Genomic DNA, 17,162 nt, shown 5'->3' on the forward strand with positions numbered 1-17,162 from the left:
TATAATACCGCTTAATCCAGGATGTTATTAGCTATTTTTCGCTGCAGCATTTGCTTGAGGAAGCCTTTCCCGCTTTTAAAGGTGTCGTTGGAGCTCGGTGCAGTCAGCAAAGATTTCTCCCCAGCCAAAGCCAGAGGCAGCAGTCAAAGTGGCACAGAGCCCTCGAATGCCGCCCCTAACCCCCCGAGGACAGCCACGCCCACGGACGACATCATCAGCACCCAACCGCCGAGGTGGGACAGGGACAGGGAAGAGCCCCCTGTGGGAGGAATTGAGTGGGAGGGGGGGCGCCCTGCTTCTGCTGCGCCTGCCCCTGCGGGAGGAATCGAGAGGGAGGGGGGCACCCCTGCTTCTGCTGCCTGGGGGGTCCAGGACAGCGAGGTAGTGAGGCGCCCTCCGCCCTCCCACCCCCCGGCCCCCCTGAGCTCTCCAGGCAGGAGGCAGCCGCAGCGGCCGGCTGAGACAGAGGGCGGGGCGCTGCTGCACACCCTGCTCCTGGTGCCCGACGGGAGGGAGTTCACCTGCAGCCCCACGCCGCCCAACGTCTACCTCAACTGCAAGATGTTCGGCTCTGACGAGACCACGAGATCAGCGGTCAGCTGGGGCCACAGCCATCCCACTTTTAACTTCAGCCAGGTATAACGGACCCTTCTGTCACCGCCTGAAGTACCACGTCACAATACGTATTTCAAGTTCTGAGTGTTTGTGAGTTTGTGTTTGCTGGTTCTGTGTATGTGTGTGTTGTCTGTCTGTGTTGGCGTGTTGCAGGTTTCATGGATGTGTTTGTTCTGCAGGTTTGTGTGTGTGTGTGTGTGTGTGTGTGTGTGTCCTGCATGTTTATGTGTTTGTCTGTTCTGCATGTTTATGTATGTCTGTATATGTGTGTCTGTTTTGCAGGTTTGTGTATGTGTGTATATGTGTGTATGTTCTGCATGTTTATGTATGTGTGTGTATGTCTGTCTGTTCTGCATGTTTATGTGTGTGTATATGTGTGTTTGTTCTGCGTGTTTATGTGTGTGTGTCTGTTCTACAGGTTTATGTATGTGTGTGTATATGTATGTGTGTTCTGCATGTTCATGTGTGTGTGTCTGTTCTGCATGTTTATATATGTGTGTATGTTCTACATGTTTATGTATGTGTGCGTGTGTTCTGCAGGTTTATGTATATGTGTGTATGTGTATGTGTGTTCTGCGTGTTTATGTGTGTGTGTGTATGTTCTGCATGTTTACGTATGTGTGCGTGTGTTCTGCAGGTTTATGTATATGTGTGTATGTGTATGTGTGTTCTGCGTGTTTATGTGTGTGTGTCTGTTCTGCATGTTTATGTATGTGTGCGTGTGTTCTGCAGGTTTATGTATATGTGTGTATGTGTATGTGTGTTCTGCGTGTTTATGTGTGTGTGTGTATGTTCTGCAGGTGGCTCCAGTCGTCCTGTCCCCCAGACTGCTGGAGAGGATGAGGAATAACGTGATGGTGATTGAGGTGTGGCAGAAGGGTGGTTTGGGGCAGGATCAGCTCCTGGGCCTGGTCAAAATGCCCCTGCAGCAGTTTTACATGTCCTTCAGGTGAGACTGGCACTATGGTCTTACAGCCCGGTATGGTGGACAAACAGCCACTGGTTAACAGATGGCTCTGGCTTCTGGCATCTGGCTAGGACATACCCTATTGTACGCTTGGCTAAAGTACCACTTCACTTTAATTTATTTATTAAATGCCGGAGAATACTTTTTCTTTTTTTTCTGTTTTTTTTTTTTTTTTACAAAAGTGTGTACCCGTGTAGGTTGCTCTTTATTAGAATGATCTAAATAAATATAATTTAAAATGCCCTTCATTCACAATAGTTCAAACGCCAATTGTCTACCCCTGTCCAGGAGATGGCGCTGTTGCTCATATTCCAGCATGTGCTCATGTGCATCCCTGCTGACTTCAAAAGATGACCTTTGGAAAATACTTCTGTCTTTGAAGGAGTAATCATGAAAGCCTTGAGACCTGGGGGCAGTTGTTATTTAAAGTATCTGGGGATTAATGTTGTTTCTTCTTTTTAACAGAGATCCAAAGATTTCCCAACTGTTGCTGGGAGTGCAGTACCCTGTGGTGGCGGTGGACAGCTACATGCCTGTCATCGACGTGTTTTCAGGCAGCACCCGGGGCAGCCTTCGCGTCCTTCTGGCCATGGGGCTCGCAGAGCAAATCGTGTCCTTGCAGCGGATGAGGGATGAAGACCATGTATCAGTGCCTCACCCTCCAAGACCAGCGCACACACTGGACCAGAGGCAGCAAGTGGAGCCAAAGGTTATTTACGCATGCTATAGGAACATGAGTCCATGAGTTCTGTTCTGCACCAGACACAGTGCCCCCCCCCCCACTTTGTTTCCAAAAGCGGACTTGCATCTGTGGTACATGGGCTCAAAGAGGACAAAGTTCACTACTAAAAATCTACGGTTAAATTTGTGTTTACAGTGTGCATAGGTAGTACGGTACTTTTAATTGCACCAGGTATTACAGATGTGAATCCCATTTCCCCTTGTCTTTTCCCAATGGGAAGCCCCACTGCTCAGTGAGCTGGGCTGCCATTCCGCGGTCCTCACAGCGCCCTCTGCTGGCGGTGCTTGGGCGTGACACGGGTGAGGGTGAAGCTGTGTGTGTCGTGCCCCCGCAGGTGAGCGAGCCACAGGAGGAGACCACGATGGAGCACGTGTTCGAGATGACGGTGGAGAGGGTGAAGGGTCTGACCCCCCTGCAGTCTACTGTGTGGGGGGAGGCTGACTGCTACGTACAGTACTCCTTTCCCACGCAGGAGGAGGACCCCACCGGAGCCCTGGACTCACACACCATAGAGAGCAGTAGGCCATTCCCCCATTACTGCACTGTACACCAGTAAGAGAAAGCAGTCTGCTAGTGTTTGGACAGGGACATAAGGGTTGCTATTCCTACACCATATGGATGTAAACACCGTCATTAAAGCTGACTGCCTGCACTTTATTTTGAGTGTATTTACATTACAGTCCAAATACTTACAGACTGAACTGTATATTAATTTCCTGGAAACCCTTGAAGGCTGGTTGTGTTTCAGGTTGGGTTTGTGTGTTCAAGGCTGGGTTTGTCATCTGGCGAGAACGGGACGTGCCATGCTGTGTATATTGCAAAACTAACAAGTATGCGGTTACGAACGCAGCCGGTTTGACGTGTGGGTAGGGTTCGGGGTCAGAGGTCATCTCTAACCTCCCTCTTCCTGCAGGTGTGTGCCTGAGGCAGTTCCGCACGGGCACCGCGCTATGCGTGCCCGACCCCGTGTTCAGCCACAGCCAGAGCCACGCCCTGCTGGCCCCGGCGGGGGTGCCAGTGCAGAGGCTCCTGCTCAGCTCCTGCTCCAGCCAGGGCCCCTCCGCCAGAGGAGGAATCCCCTTCCAGGTCTGGTGCAGGTGAGCGTGCAGGTCTTCACCTAACCAGCAGAGGGCAGCAGTGAATACAGAGTACTAAGTTGGCCCGTTTTCAAAAAGAAAATGAAACGGTGTATTTCCAGTTAGTTAAAAAAAAAAAAGAAATGTTATGAGATTGCTGTTAGTCTGGCATTAAGTAATGGTGTGATATTTGATGAACTTGGGCAGGTATTACTACCCCAATGTCAGAGACCAGCTGGTGGCCAAAGGGCTGCTTCCCCTGTCCAAGCTGTGCGCCATGGTGACGATGCAGACACACGAGCAGACAGGACCCCAGGTGTTCTCCCTCCCGCTCCTGCCCCAAACTGAGATTCTCGCAGGGCACCACCCTCAGCCGTCAGGTATCTCGCCGCTCTCCCCGTCTCTCTCTCTCTCTCCCTCCCTCCATCCCTCCCTCCCTCCTTTGCAATTCAAAAATGTACTATTATCTATCACTGGCAAAAACAATGGGTGTGGTAGCACTAAAGCACACAGGTAATTAAAATGAAGCCTGCGGAATGGGGCAAGAGCCAAAGGAAAGAGAAGAAATGACAAACTAAGGAATGATAAATGAAAACAAATCATTCAATATTTATTTGTTATTTTTCTATTTCTCATCTCTCTGACACACACATGCAGTCTGTGAGTACTTTATTAGGTTTACCTGTACACCAGCTTGTTAATGCAAATATTGAATCAGCCAATCGTGTAGCAGCAAGTAAATGTGTAAAAAGCATGCAGATGTGGTCAAGAGGTTCAGCTGTTGTTCAGACCAAAGACCAAAGTTCTGCAGGCAAAAACATGTTGTTAATGAGAGCGGTCAGATGATCAGGGCCAGACCGGTAAAATAACCGCACATTACAACAGTGGTAAGCAGAAGAGCATCTGAACACATAACACCTCAAACCTCTAAATGGAAAGGCTACAACAACAGCAGAAGTAAGTAAAAAAAAAAAAAAAAAAAAAAAAAAATGTAATGAATACCTAATAAAGTGCTCACTGAGTGTACATGCACACACTTAGTACCTTCATCAGTTCTTAAGGCTGTCTGTCACAGCACACATGGAAACATTTCTCTTTGCTTGGCCTAGTAATGTGAATATAATTAGGTAACTGTGGACATGTTTCTGGTCTCTGTCGCTGTGCCGTCCCAGGGCTGCTGGATGTGTGTGTCCGTTACAAGCCCCAGCCAATGAGAGCCCACGGTCTGAAGGATGGGGCGGTGGCATCCCGGGTAATAGCCCTGGCAGTTCAGGTCCACCGAGCAACAGGTCTCCAGGCAGCAGCACGGTACGCGCCCCACATTCCTACATACCGCCCCAGCAGGTTTCAGTACATCTCAGCAGCGCCCTGCAATAACTGTAAACAAACCGTAGCGAGAGAGTTTTTGCAATGACATCCGTACAAGCAATGGCTTGATATGACAGCCATTTTTTTTTGTAAGAGCTCATGAAAACGCATTTAAAAACGAGAGTAAGCTTACATTTATGTTTGACTTATAAAACTGATAAAACTTCTGAAAATGAGTAACATTTGTAACTTTAAACGAAGACCGCAATCTACGTGATCGAAAGGAAACCTGAACTCTACATGGTACAGATTTAAACATGAGACCCTTTTTTTAAAGCAAGATTGCTTTTTATATTGATTTTTGACAGTTTATAAATGATAAAAAAGGGAAAGGGCCCTGTGCAAACGTTTGGGAACCTTTTTGGAATATTCTTTGTCACTTTTTAAAAAGATGATTACTAAGGCCCAGACCCAGCTGATTTACTCTATAAGGCTTCAATTAGTCCGATGAATATAATTCCAAGGCTGAACTTTTTATAGGTAACTCCATGCCTTCTAAAGTATCCAACTGCAATGACAATAATCCAAAGCGTACCTCGAAATCAACCATGAAGTACCGCCAGGAAAGATGGATGACTGTTTTGGAATGGCCACCACAGTCCCCAGACTTGAATATTATTGAAAATCTGGAGAAATCTCAAACATGCCGTACAGGCCGAAGAATGTTTCTAGCTAGAGGTCTTCTGCCAGGAAGACTGTGGGAAAAATTCCAAAAGCAAGAATTGAAAGACACTGGTTAAAAAGTGTTTACAAGCTGTTCTAGTTGCCTGAGGCGGACTAACAAATTATTAACTGGCAGGGTTCCCAACGTTTGCATAGGGAATTTTCCTTTTTTTTAAATTATTTTGAAATGGTAAAAAAAATAAAAAGTAATCTTGCTTTCAAATGTGAAGAAATGTTTCATGTGTAACTTTGTCAGGTTCACTTCTATGAATATTCGAAGATATTCATTGTAAGAGGCTTTTTGACCAGCGGTGCCCACATCTCTTGACTGCTGTAGTACCTTCAATAGAGGCCTTGGTGTGCGACCCTCAGTCAGCGACGTCTTGCCCCCCTCAGGATGCTGGCGAGGCGGGACGAGTCTCTCCGCTACCACGCCGACGTGGGGGTGAACGCCTACGTGACGGCGCAGCTCTCCTTCCTCCCGGAGAGGGAGAGGAGGAGCACGCGCGTGGTGGCCCGCTCCTTCTGCCCCGAGTTCGACCACCACACGGAGTTCCCCTGCAACCTGCTGGTGCAGAGCGGGGGAGGGGGGAGCCGGAGCCTGGCCGAGCTGCTGGAGGGGGCTAACGCCGTCTTCACCGTCTGCCACCGCAGCAGCAGGAAGGGTGAGGGCTCACGCCTGCCCAAATATCTGTCGTACTTTAACCCTTTTTTTTTAAATATATACACAGTTATTTAGTTGACTGTTTTATCCAAAGCGACTTACACTTGATTAGACTTAGAAAGGGACAATCCCGCCTTAAGCAATGTGGGATTAAGGACCTTGCTCAAGGGCCCAACAGCTGTGTAGATTTTATCGTGGCTACGTCAAGGCTTGAACCACCAATCATTTGGGTCGTACACCGTGTACCTTAACCTAGAAATTGTTCTCATTCATGCCGTATAGCTCCTTTGTAGTGCGCTTGGTACTCTAGGAAATGTCACGTTTGCTACTCTCAGTACAGGTGTACGCAGGCTCGATCCAGACCTGGTAAAATTTACTTGTGATGCAACTCCCATGGAGTTTAGAGACTTATGATGCGTAAAATGAAATCCAGACGGCAGACACTTCAAAAGATTGACACATCACACATGGCCCTGTCAAAGCCCATCTCTGTACAGCACCTGGTCAACATCTTCTGTGTCTGTTTTTGATGTCATAGGCACGGATAGCACAGCATCAAAGGACACTGTACTGGGTACTGTCGCAATTCAGCTGGGAGACCTGATTCATAAAAGGACAGGTATGAGGACCAATGAACTTATATTTTAAAATGTTGCAGTAATTCAGTGCCGACTATCAGTTGTAAGGACTGTATATTAAACTGTATTTGTAGGAAGGTCTGTTTTGTGGAAGTAAACCTGGTACTTGAATGGAGCTGGTGTGTCACTGTGTCAGTTTGGCAGTTGAATGTGGCTGGGTTTTTGTGTTGAAGGCTGGTTGTGTTGACTGTTGGGATTTTGTGTTAAAGGCTGGTTGTGTTGAAGGCTGTTTGTGTGTTGAAGGCTGGTTGTGTTGAAGGCTGGTTCTGTGTGTTGAAGGCAGGTTGTGTTGAAGGCTGGGTTTGTGTGTTGAAGGCTGGTTGTGTTGAAGGCTGTTTGTGTGTTGAAGGCTGGTTGTGTTGAAGGCTGGGTCTGTGTGTTGAAGGCTGGTTGTGTTGAAGGCTGGGTTTGTGTGTTGAAGGCTGGTTGTGTTGAAGGCTGGGTTTGTGTGTTAAAGGCTGGTTGTGTGTTGAAGGCTGGTTGTGTTGAAGGCTGTTTGTGTGTTGAAGGCTGGTTGTGTTGAAGGCTGGGTCTGTGTGTTGAAGGCTGGTTGTGTTGAAGGCTGGGTTTGTGTGTTGAAGGCTGGGTTTGTGTGTTGAAGGCTGGTTGTGTTGAAGGCTGTTTGTGTGTTGAAGGCTGGTTGTGTTGAAGGCTGGGTCTGTGTGTTGAAGGCTGGTTGTGTTGAAGGCTGGGTTTGTGTGTTGAAGGCTGGGTTTGTGTGTTGAAGGCTGGTTGTGTTGAAGGCTGGGTTTGTGTGTTGAAGGCTGGTTGTGTTACAGGCTGGGTTTGTGTGTTGAAGGAATCTCCGGCTGGTTCCCGGTCAGTCTGTCCCAGGACCCTGGGTCTCCCGGGGCTCCCCCTGCCCTGGCGGGGGGGCTGGAGGTCTCGGTTGGCTTCGCTCACCACGCCGACCGCGAGAGGGTGATCAGCGCCGCCCGCGGCCTGGGCTGGGAGACGGGCGGGGAGGAGAAAGAGGAAGAGGAGGATGAGGAGGAGGAGAGCGGGGGGACGGTCACGCTGTCTCTGGCCACACCCAGGCTGTGGCTCCCCCTGCACTGCCTGCTCCTGCCGGGACACCGAGCCCTGGAGCGCTCCACCTACTGCTACCTGCGCTACCGGCTGTACGAGGAGCCGGCCTACTGCTCCCCCCTGCGCCACCCCTCCGCGGGGGAGGACCGGGGCGTGGCCACGGTGGCGTTCGGGGACCCCCGGGCCGTGGAGCTGCGGCGCTCGCTGCCCCTGCGCTGGTACCTGCGCGAGGAGAGGCTGGAGCTCCAGGTGTGGGTGGCCTTCGGGAAGGACAGGAGGGCCAGGCCCCACGACACCGACCGGCTGGTGGGCTCCGCCTACGTGGACCTCTCCCCTCTGGCCAGGAGGACCAGGAGCAAGCTGAGCGTCAGCGGTGAGTGACCCTCGAAATGTCGGCGTACAAAGCGTTGTGAGCGGGTTTCTTCCTGGAGATGGAAGCGGCTTGTTCTTGAAGGTGTTTAAAAACAAGACTTGTTCAATAGGTTTAAGCCGAATAGTCTTTGTTGCCGTTTACTTGTAGCGTCAGTGTGATTGTTGCAGTTTCTTCTTAATCCCAAGTGCTGCTTCTTGCTGCTCCATTTGCCTTTATGTGATGGTTGTGTGTGTGTGTGTGTGTGTGTGTGTTGCAGGTGTGTACCCTCTTTTCAGACGCTCGTCTCCTGACCTGGATGGCGCGGCCCTGAGGGTGCACATCACTCTGACCCCCACGCGGGACACTGCCCTCTCTGAGCCGCCCCTCCCCCGTAGCGACAGCGAGGATGAGCGGGGGAGACCAGGGGCGCTCTACTCCGCTGAGGAGGAGGAGGAGGAGGAGGAGGAGGAAGGGCCCCCGCCCCAGGTCGCAGCTGCCTCCCGCCAGTCCGGCTCCCACAGCCGACACCGGACAAAGTGGACCGTGAGCCCCGAGGCCCTGCCCTCTCAGGACGCCAGCGCAGAGGACACGTTCGCAGTGACCGTGACCGTCGACAGGGCCATGCACCTGAGCCTGAAAGGTAAGCGCCAGCTTGACCGTGACCTCTGCGCAAACGTGACCAAACTGACTGTTTATTGGTTAAATTGACTGAATGTACTGCCTTACCTCTGGCTATAATAATGTCCGTGTCCACAAAAACGACACCGCATCCCCCATCCTTACAATAAACATTTTAATCCTGGATCATTTATGTCTAAAGTTAGCTCTGTAGCTTGTTTGAAGCACATGGCTATGTGTTTACAACGTGTCATGGGATGAGGTGGGGTTTGAGTTATCTTCGCACACACACAAATACACACACAAACGCACACGCACACGCACACACACACTAATCTAATGAGAAAATTCGTTCTTCTGATTTTGCACTATTTAATGTAAGACTCATCTTTGCGAAATATTGATTTATCCACGGCGTAGGGGTCAACACCGCCAGTAAGATGAATATTTTCTTTGCATCTCCTATTTGCTGACCCTATTATATTTGCCATATGTATTAGTCATCTGTTGGAGGAAAAACTTTTCTCTACTATAACCATTCAATGACTAAAATGGCTGCGGTCAACTACTTCTGGGTTTTGTGAATACTAACTTGTACAATACATGTATTGGTAGCAACCCGAAACATACACCTGATGAGGTTTGGTCAGGAACACCCAGTGACTATAATTCCTACCAGAGGTGCGTTCAAGACGGCAAACTTTCATAGCGGACAGTTTTAAATGAACATTCCGTTTACTTCAACGCATTTTGGATACAAATGCATGCCATATCTAACAATGCCAGCTAGCGGATTCGTTGCTCATCTGTGATTTATTTTTTAAGGTTTGAATCTGTTCGCTCACGTTTGCGGTCTTGAACGCACCTTTGGTCACACTATGACAAGACACTAGTTAAGTAGTTAACTAGTTATATCCTTAATCCACGATCGGGACAAGTTCACACAACAGTCTCTTGACATGCTGACGGGAGAAGTGAGGAAAATAGCAGGCAGTCATTTTTACTAATCTAAGGGGGAGCTACTGCAGCCAATGTAAAAAATAAACAAATAAAGCAGGCCAATTCTCTGATCACGGGTAATGGTCGAAATACTTGTACACTAGTGATCGGGGAAAAAGTTAATAATCGTTATGGGTACTCATCTAAAACAAGTACTTGGATCACTATGTCTCAGTACAGTATTAGAGTGTGCTCTGCCCCCTTGCTTGGGTGACGGGTGGTGTGCGCCCCCTGCAGGTAGCCCCCTGGCAGAGCGCAGCGGAGGGATGCCCAGTTGCTGTGTGTCCTTCGCGACAGCCGACGCTGAAACTCCCGTCACCACGCCCGTGGTGCCGGATAACAGCTGCCCAGTGTGGGACCACCAGTGGGTGGGCAGGTAATGCTCCCAAACCGTCCTGTCCTTTCAGCTGTCCCACACGCACCACCCCTCCCACACCACCATGAGTTCTGCTTTCTAAATGTCACACAACTACTGTGTACTGCGTCTGTGTGTGTTGTGTTTGCTAATTCCCTCCTTCCCTCTGCCCCCCCCCCCCAAACGGCAGACTTTCACAGGAGGTCCTTGTGGATCCGCAGCAGACGATGGTTTTCAAAGTTTGGCACAAAGGAGGTAATACAATGATTGCTGACTGTTTTGCATGTAGCTAAAAGCCAGTCACCGGCAAGCGTATTGAGAAGGCACGTAATACTTGATGTATAATGCCTATTAACGGAATGACGTCCCGCCCCGCCCCCCTCCCGTTCTCTCTGCAGACATGGAGCGGGTCATTGGGTTCGCGTCCGTGGACCTGTCCCCACTGCTGTCCGGGTTTCAGTCAGTGTGCGGCTGGTACAACATCACAGACTTCAACGGGCAGTGCCAGGGGCAGCTAAAAGTGGCCGTCTCCCCCATGAAAGGGGTCCGGAACCTCAGGGGACAGAGGCAGGCAGCTCACGAGGATGGTGCCAAGGACCCAACGGTGAGTTTCCTGCAGCTATGTTAAAACAAAATATTTTACAATATACACATATATATCATTTATATAGCAACTGTAGGTTTTTATCCTTTATCACGGAGTGAATGGAGATTCAAATTTATGAAATTCCCAAAGTCAATGAGTAATCGGTGGCCTGTAGCATAGTGGTTAGGGTACATGACTGGGACCCGCGAGGTCGGTGGTTCAATCCCCGGTGTAGCCACAATAAGATCCACACAGCCGTTGCATTGCTCCAGGGGAGGATTGTCTCCCGATTACTCTAATCAACTGTACATCGCTCTGGATAAGAGCTTCTGCCAAATGCCATTAATGTAATATAATGTAATCGTATTAAATAATCGTGATCTCAATATTGACCAAAATAATCATGATTATGGTTTTTGCCATAATCGAGCAGCCCTAGTACATGGTGCGTGTGTCTGTTTGTGTTTCTATGTCTGTGTTTGTATGTATGATGACTTTTTCGTCACAACTCAAGTTGTAAAGCACCACCTGAAGTTGAAGCTGACATTTTGTGTCGTTATTCAATATTTTTCCAGTCCAACGGTTCTTTTAAGTGCAGCTTTCCTAGAATAAGCAACAGTGAGAAACTACAGCCAGAAACTGCACAGACTAACGCCTTAAGTGATATTTTATCCAAAGCCAGCAGTGGTTTTGAGTTTGCCAGAATGTCACTCATATGTTATTGATCCTGGGCAGAAAAACACTGAGACACTGAGTTTCAACAGAACCAACATTCCTAAAGCCAAACTCATTCCAACTTGTTCTTTCAAGTCGCAGAAGCTGTTGCGGAAATACTGCAGCAGTGTCTCATTATCAGTGAAACATACCGTCCCTACCACATTGCTTTCCTGGTCCTTTCAACAATCATCTGTCGTTACCTTACACTGTTCTTGTTTTTCTCAAGATGTCATCTGCTGTGGTGTTATGACTGGGTTTTTGTTCCAGGATGCATTGCCACATAATCTGTAAAAATGCAATGTGAGACATTACATTACATTAAATGAATGGCATTTGGCAGACGCTCTTACCCAGAGCGACGTACAACAAAGTGCAAAGTGCATACCCATAACCAGGGATAAGTGCGCTGAAAGACCCTAGAGGGAAGTACAATTTCAATGTTACGAGATGGAGAGACCCTGAAAAGCATATGTAAATTGCACATTTGCCTCTCATGTCGGTGTTTATGGTTTGTGGCCTGGTTCTGTGTTGACAGTCTCTGTTCCAGAACCTTCCCATGTGCTACCACACCTCAGCCATGTACACGAGATTCCCGGCCCACCTCGCCCGCTACCCCGAGCAGAAGATCAACACCTCTCCTGAGCAGGTGGAGGCGCTGTTGTCAGGAAGGTAATGTGATTATTGTGGCCATTTTGCACCATACAGTCCAGGCAGGGGTACTACAGGGGCGAGCTTGCGCCAGTAGGAGGAGAGGTGTGTCTTTCACTGGTGGACTGGGGCCTGGTAAGTTTTAGAGACAAATTAATTTTGCAGTCATCTAACAAACGCTGAATGGCTTCGACTCCCATTCTACTGGTGAGGCCAGTTGTGTTCCATCATTGGAAACTCTCGATGACTGACTGACGACACAACCGTGATGCATTCCCGGGTCAGATACTTTGACCAACTTTAACCTGTTTAGTTCAACGACGCCAGTAACTTTGAAACAACTGTCCGTTTTCGCAAATGCTCAGAAGAAAATTCATATTACATGCGATTGCACATTTTACAATGTTGTTAACAGTCCTGCAGTTCTCTGAGAATTTTTCACATTTTATGTCTGATGTCTGAAGCAGTTGAAGTATTTCAGTAATGTGCTGGATGACGTGTGTGGAGTGTAATTTGTCTCTCTCTGGCCGGTCCGGCAGGTCCAGTGTGAGTGACCGCCTTGAGGAGCACGTCCGCAATGTGCGCGTTTTCCACCAGAGTCTGCAGAACGGAGAGCGGGCCCCCCACAGCGCTGCCCCCGCTGACCTCCCACCCTCCAGCTCCACACTCTTCTCAGCGCTGAGGTACTGCACATTACAGGAAGTGGCATCGTCCCATAAGAACCACACTACTTTTCACCCATCCACATCCAGAAGGTGTTGTGTTGGGGGAAGGGATTTGCATTTCAAATTATCTTTTTGTCATTTACCCATTCAGATATTCTGCTCTGAAACATTGGAAAAATGCAAATAAAGTTCTGTTCAAGGAGCAGTTTCAAACTGTTGCTGGGTGAATGATGACTGTTCTCTCGTACCTTCAGGCTGTAAAACAGCAAATCAATAAATAATTTAATGCTGGACTTTCAGACTCTTCTTGAATAACGCAGGGTTCTTGCACAATATGGAAAAGTTTGGAATTTTCTTTTCGTAATTAAGTATGGAAAAATAAAAAGTATTTATATATTCGTTCCACACTATTGCTCCATTCTGTTTCTGAAAATACAATTTAGAATTTACAGAAATAAATTAATCATGCATACAGTTTTTTTTTAAATGCATTTGGAGCCGCCAGCATAGCTAGAATGTTTACGATGGAAGTATGAATTGTGTAGAAACCGTATCTGTAGTGAAACCCGTACAGCGCGTGCTAAATGATGACGGAACGCGATTAGGCTTCATGACGTTCTGTCTGTTCTGATCCATGCAAAGAAATGACTTGTTTGTCCGGTTTTCAAATTATTTCTTCAGGTCCTTTTCTGTGGCCTCGACCAGATATGAGGTCTGCATTTTAAAAAAATGAATTTGCATGTCAACCACCAAAAAAACCCCACAAGGTGCTTATAGCGACAGCCAATGATAGGACGTCAAGACTTTATTTTTCTTGTAGGGGTTGTACAGTTACAGAACAAAAACTAATCTTTGTTTTTAGCATTGCTGTTAGAATAAAATGATATGCATTGAACATGTCTTGGCTTGGTTTGGCTTGTTTGCATGTGTTCCTGTACATGCTCCAATCATATGGCCCATTTTGCAACATTATGCCATACTTAGTCAGAATGTAACAAACCTACCCAACAACTGTTCAACTGCTCCTCTGTTCTAACAGTTCAACAAAAGGAACTGCAAATGCCTGCCAATAGTATGGGACTATACGACTGCTTTCTATCTGTATAGACCCGGACGTGCTTGTGGCCTGTATAGCCTACAATGATACACTTCTGTATCTTGTGACGGCACTAGTTTATAGGCGAGTGACAATGGGGTGCAGGCATCCTAGGCTGTCTATGTCTGTTAGGACTCTAAAATGCTAAGTGTGCAGTGGTGTGAGTCAAGGATGTAGATTCAAATTAATACAATTTATTGAACAATGTGCATTGCAGAAATAGAATTACATAAAAATGTGTTATAGAATTACAAGGTGTAATATGAATGGCTATACACGAATGGTGCGCAGAAGGTCGTATTAGCGAGTCTCCTCGAACCATTCCACGCTTCCCTCTATATACCCAGGGTTTACAGGAAAAACAACAAATCATCAAGTAAAGTCACAAGACGGCGGTAACAACAATAGTCCTGCTGATGTTATCTCTGTATGTCTAACAAACCTGCTTAACCTTTGTACCACTGCTGGATGCTGACTCACAGGTAACTTGTATTACCTGTGGTTTATTTCTAAATGATGTTAAGATCTTTGTTCAGCAACTAGTGTACTACACCACCAATGATACCAAACTATTTCCCACCACATTAGCTATCTAAAAATACCAAACACTGTATGTGGAAAACCCATGGTCTATACTATTTCAACTTCTGGGAGGCAGCACAATGATGGGAGCAATAGTCCTGTATTGACGAGCACTGTCTTCATCAAACCTTGCTGACCCTGTGTCAGCGCCATCAACACAGTCTGTTTTGGGGGTCTGCCCTACACAAGCACCAAATACTCACAAGCAACCTCAAAGTAGGACATATATGAACAATGTCAGTTTGTTACAACTGGCAGTGATGTCAGTAATCCCGTGTTTGTAGAACCAAAATGTCTTTTTTTGTGCTGTGCTTTCTGCGAGCAGGAAAAACCTGAGCGAGCTGGATGATATTCAGCGCTACTTCAGCCGAAAGCTGACCACGCCCACATTCCCCAGCCTCCCCGAGCAGGCCCCGCCTCCCAGGCCGGACGAGCACAGAGACTCCGAGACGGACAGCGCTCAGCTGCTGCTCCGGTCCAGTCGGCTGGTCGGAGAGGTGAACAGCCTGATCGGCGGTGAGCCACTGTCCCTGCACGTGCCTGTACACACTCATGCATGTGGATCTGTGGTTTCGCTGTAACCAAACGGCTTCCCTTTTCAGAGGTTTTTATGCAGTTCTGTGTTGAAGTAACTCGGGTTCATGCATTGCCCATTTCTTGCAAAAAATACACACAGCGCTCAGTTGCCGTGGGGCCTGGGAGGCCCTGAAGACACACTGGGGTAGAGTGTATTTAGAGGCACACTGAATGTGTATGGAGCTTTATGACCATAAAAAGACTGAGGAGAAAAATAAAAACAATAATGCTACAAAAACTGCACACAATGGGCCAGGACACTGTTTCTTATGACAGAGCAGTTATGATTCCCTGTCTCCACACTCCAGATCTCCATGGACACCACCACAGTGGCCCCCGTGAGAATTCCCAGGGCATCTCCGGTCTGGCCAACACACTTGAGCACCACTTACTGTCGAACTGGAACCGCTTTTCAGCGGTCAAGCAGACTGAAGCCCAACACGGCCCGAGTGAAGGGCTGGAGACTCCTGAGGACAGAGGGCCCCCCTCCTGCTCCCCCGTCCCGCAGGGCAGGGACGAACCCAGCGACGTGCAGGGAGGCGCAGAGGAGGTCCGCCGCGAACACGGCAGCCTGTCGTCCGACGAGGGCGAGCGCTGGTGCGGAGACCTGGAGGAAGACGAGGGAGAGGAGGAGCGGGAGTACGAGGAGACCGTGATCGAGCCCAGAACGCTGAACGAGGTCACCGTGGCCACGGACAGGACCAGCCCGTGGACGAGCCTTCTGTCCGAACCCGACCTGGGCTCCCTGCAGAGCCTGGAGGACCTGGAGGAGCAGCCCGGCCCAAGCCAAGAGGCGGAGGGCAGGGGAGGAGGTGCTGAGGAGGTGGAGATCAGTAGAGGAGGTGTCCAGCAGGCAGAACCCTTGTATGACAGGAGTTGTGAGGAGCTCCTGGGCGTCACTCCGGAGGAGGATCCGCACACGGACCACACGCTTTCGGACGAGTCCGATCCGGACGAGGCCAGAGTGAGACACCTAGGCCCGCGGACTTCTGCCGCTCCTCCCCAGGATCTGTCACCAGGCGACGAGGAGGCCCCGAACGAGGGCGAAGATTCAGAGGAGGAGAGGGACACTGCCTCACCTGCTCCACAAAATCTTTGGGAAGAGAGGGACAGCCGTCCGTCGGAAAAGGAAAACTCCAGTGCAGAGGACAAGGAGAGCAAGCGGTATCCTTAAACCTCCCTCTTGGGTCATTCTGCGTCTAATTAGATAAGGTTGTTGCAGCATCTTCTCAGATTTTGTTCAAACCTTGTCCATATCATGAATAGGTCCCAAAACCAAGGCCTGTAAAATATTTCTGTTCAAATCCTATGTTTTTATTTATTATTATTTAATTAGCCTCAAAACAGCCTTCTCTGGGAAGCCATGATTGGGCATTAGGCTAATATATTGACATGTATTGTTCCTGGCCTCACCAAACTTTGTAGGATGGAAGACGAACATGTTTTCTGTATTCCAAAACCATGAAAGTGATATTGAGGCTACTACAAACCCACTTTTTTGCACCAATGTGATATCAATAATATATTTTTTTATCTATCTTTTATTCATTTTGTGCCAATATTTGAAGTCTCTACTATCAATGGACATATGAAATATTTTGATAAAACCTCTGGTATAAGGAGGAGTAAGTGGTATCCTCTCAAGCTCCAGTGGGTAGATCTAAATGTGCTTCCACCTAAAAGGTTTGATGTGTTTATACATGTAATTTTATAGTGTGCATCTTAGAAAGCTATGTATGGAAATTGTACTGATACGCATGTTGAAACATGTCCACTCAGTGCAATCATCAGTATATGCCCCTATTGAGTGTCTCATTCTTTTTTCAATATGGGATATAAAATTTTATATTTAATATAGCATCTATCTATCAGAGGTAATGCCTTTTTCTATTATGAGGCCCTGTTAGTAAAGAATATAGCTTGCATTAATGGCCTATAGTACAATGAGCCAACAGAACGCATTCATTTCTTTACTCCAATCAATATTTCAGAGCCTGGGACACACATAAGTAGAGATAATAAGGGAAGACCCAGTTTGTTCAGTATGGACGTTTTCTTTCCTAGAGGTAAAATAATACCTTTAACTATGTGTATTTATCTCTGAAGGGAACATGGAACACACTTTGTACATTAAATTACTTTACATTAAGCCATTTCCAAATAAATGTTCATGTGCCTACTAGCTACCCCACATACCATTTTGGTC

At 47.9% G+C, this 17,162-nt stretch overlaps 1 protein-coding gene across 1 annotated transcript in view; it reads left to right on the plus strand.

The window, feature by feature from the left end:
* Window positions 1-17,162, plus strand: part of c2cd3 (C2 domain containing 3 centriole elongation regulator) — a 30,660-nt gene that overhangs the window by 7,390 nt on the left and 6,108 nt on the right. The window contains exons 14-31 of the mRNA XM_061216744.1: window positions 82-636; window positions 1,416-1,564; window positions 2,048-2,291; window positions 2,659-2,842; window positions 3,238-3,421; window positions 3,608-3,780; window positions 4,573-4,708; window positions 5,828-6,096; window positions 6,634-6,714; window positions 7,533-8,135; window positions 8,392-8,754; window positions 9,969-10,107; window positions 10,277-10,341; window positions 10,485-10,690; window positions 11,925-12,058; window positions 12,577-12,720; window positions 14,706-14,896; window positions 15,265-16,120. Coding sequence (XP_061072728.1) covers window positions 82-636; window positions 1,416-1,564; window positions 2,048-2,291; window positions 2,659-2,842; window positions 3,238-3,421; window positions 3,608-3,780; window positions 4,573-4,708; window positions 5,828-6,096; window positions 6,634-6,714; window positions 7,533-8,135; window positions 8,392-8,754; window positions 9,969-10,107; window positions 10,277-10,341; window positions 10,485-10,690; window positions 11,925-12,058; window positions 12,577-12,720; window positions 14,706-14,896; window positions 15,265-16,120 — 4,676 coding nt within the window. The remainder of the gene's footprint in view (window positions 1-81; window positions 637-1,415; window positions 1,565-2,047; window positions 2,292-2,658; window positions 2,843-3,237; window positions 3,422-3,607; window positions 3,781-4,572; window positions 4,709-5,827; window positions 6,097-6,633; window positions 6,715-7,532; window positions 8,136-8,391; window positions 8,755-9,968; window positions 10,108-10,276; window positions 10,342-10,484; window positions 10,691-11,924; window positions 12,059-12,576; window positions 12,721-14,705; window positions 14,897-15,264; window positions 16,121-17,162) is intronic.

This window comes from Conger conger, chromosome 13 (genome assembly GCF_963514075.1).
Source record: "Conger conger chromosome 13, fConCon1.1, whole genome shotgun sequence".
NCBI lineage: Eukaryota > Metazoa > Chordata > Actinopteri > Anguilliformes > Congridae > Conger > Conger conger.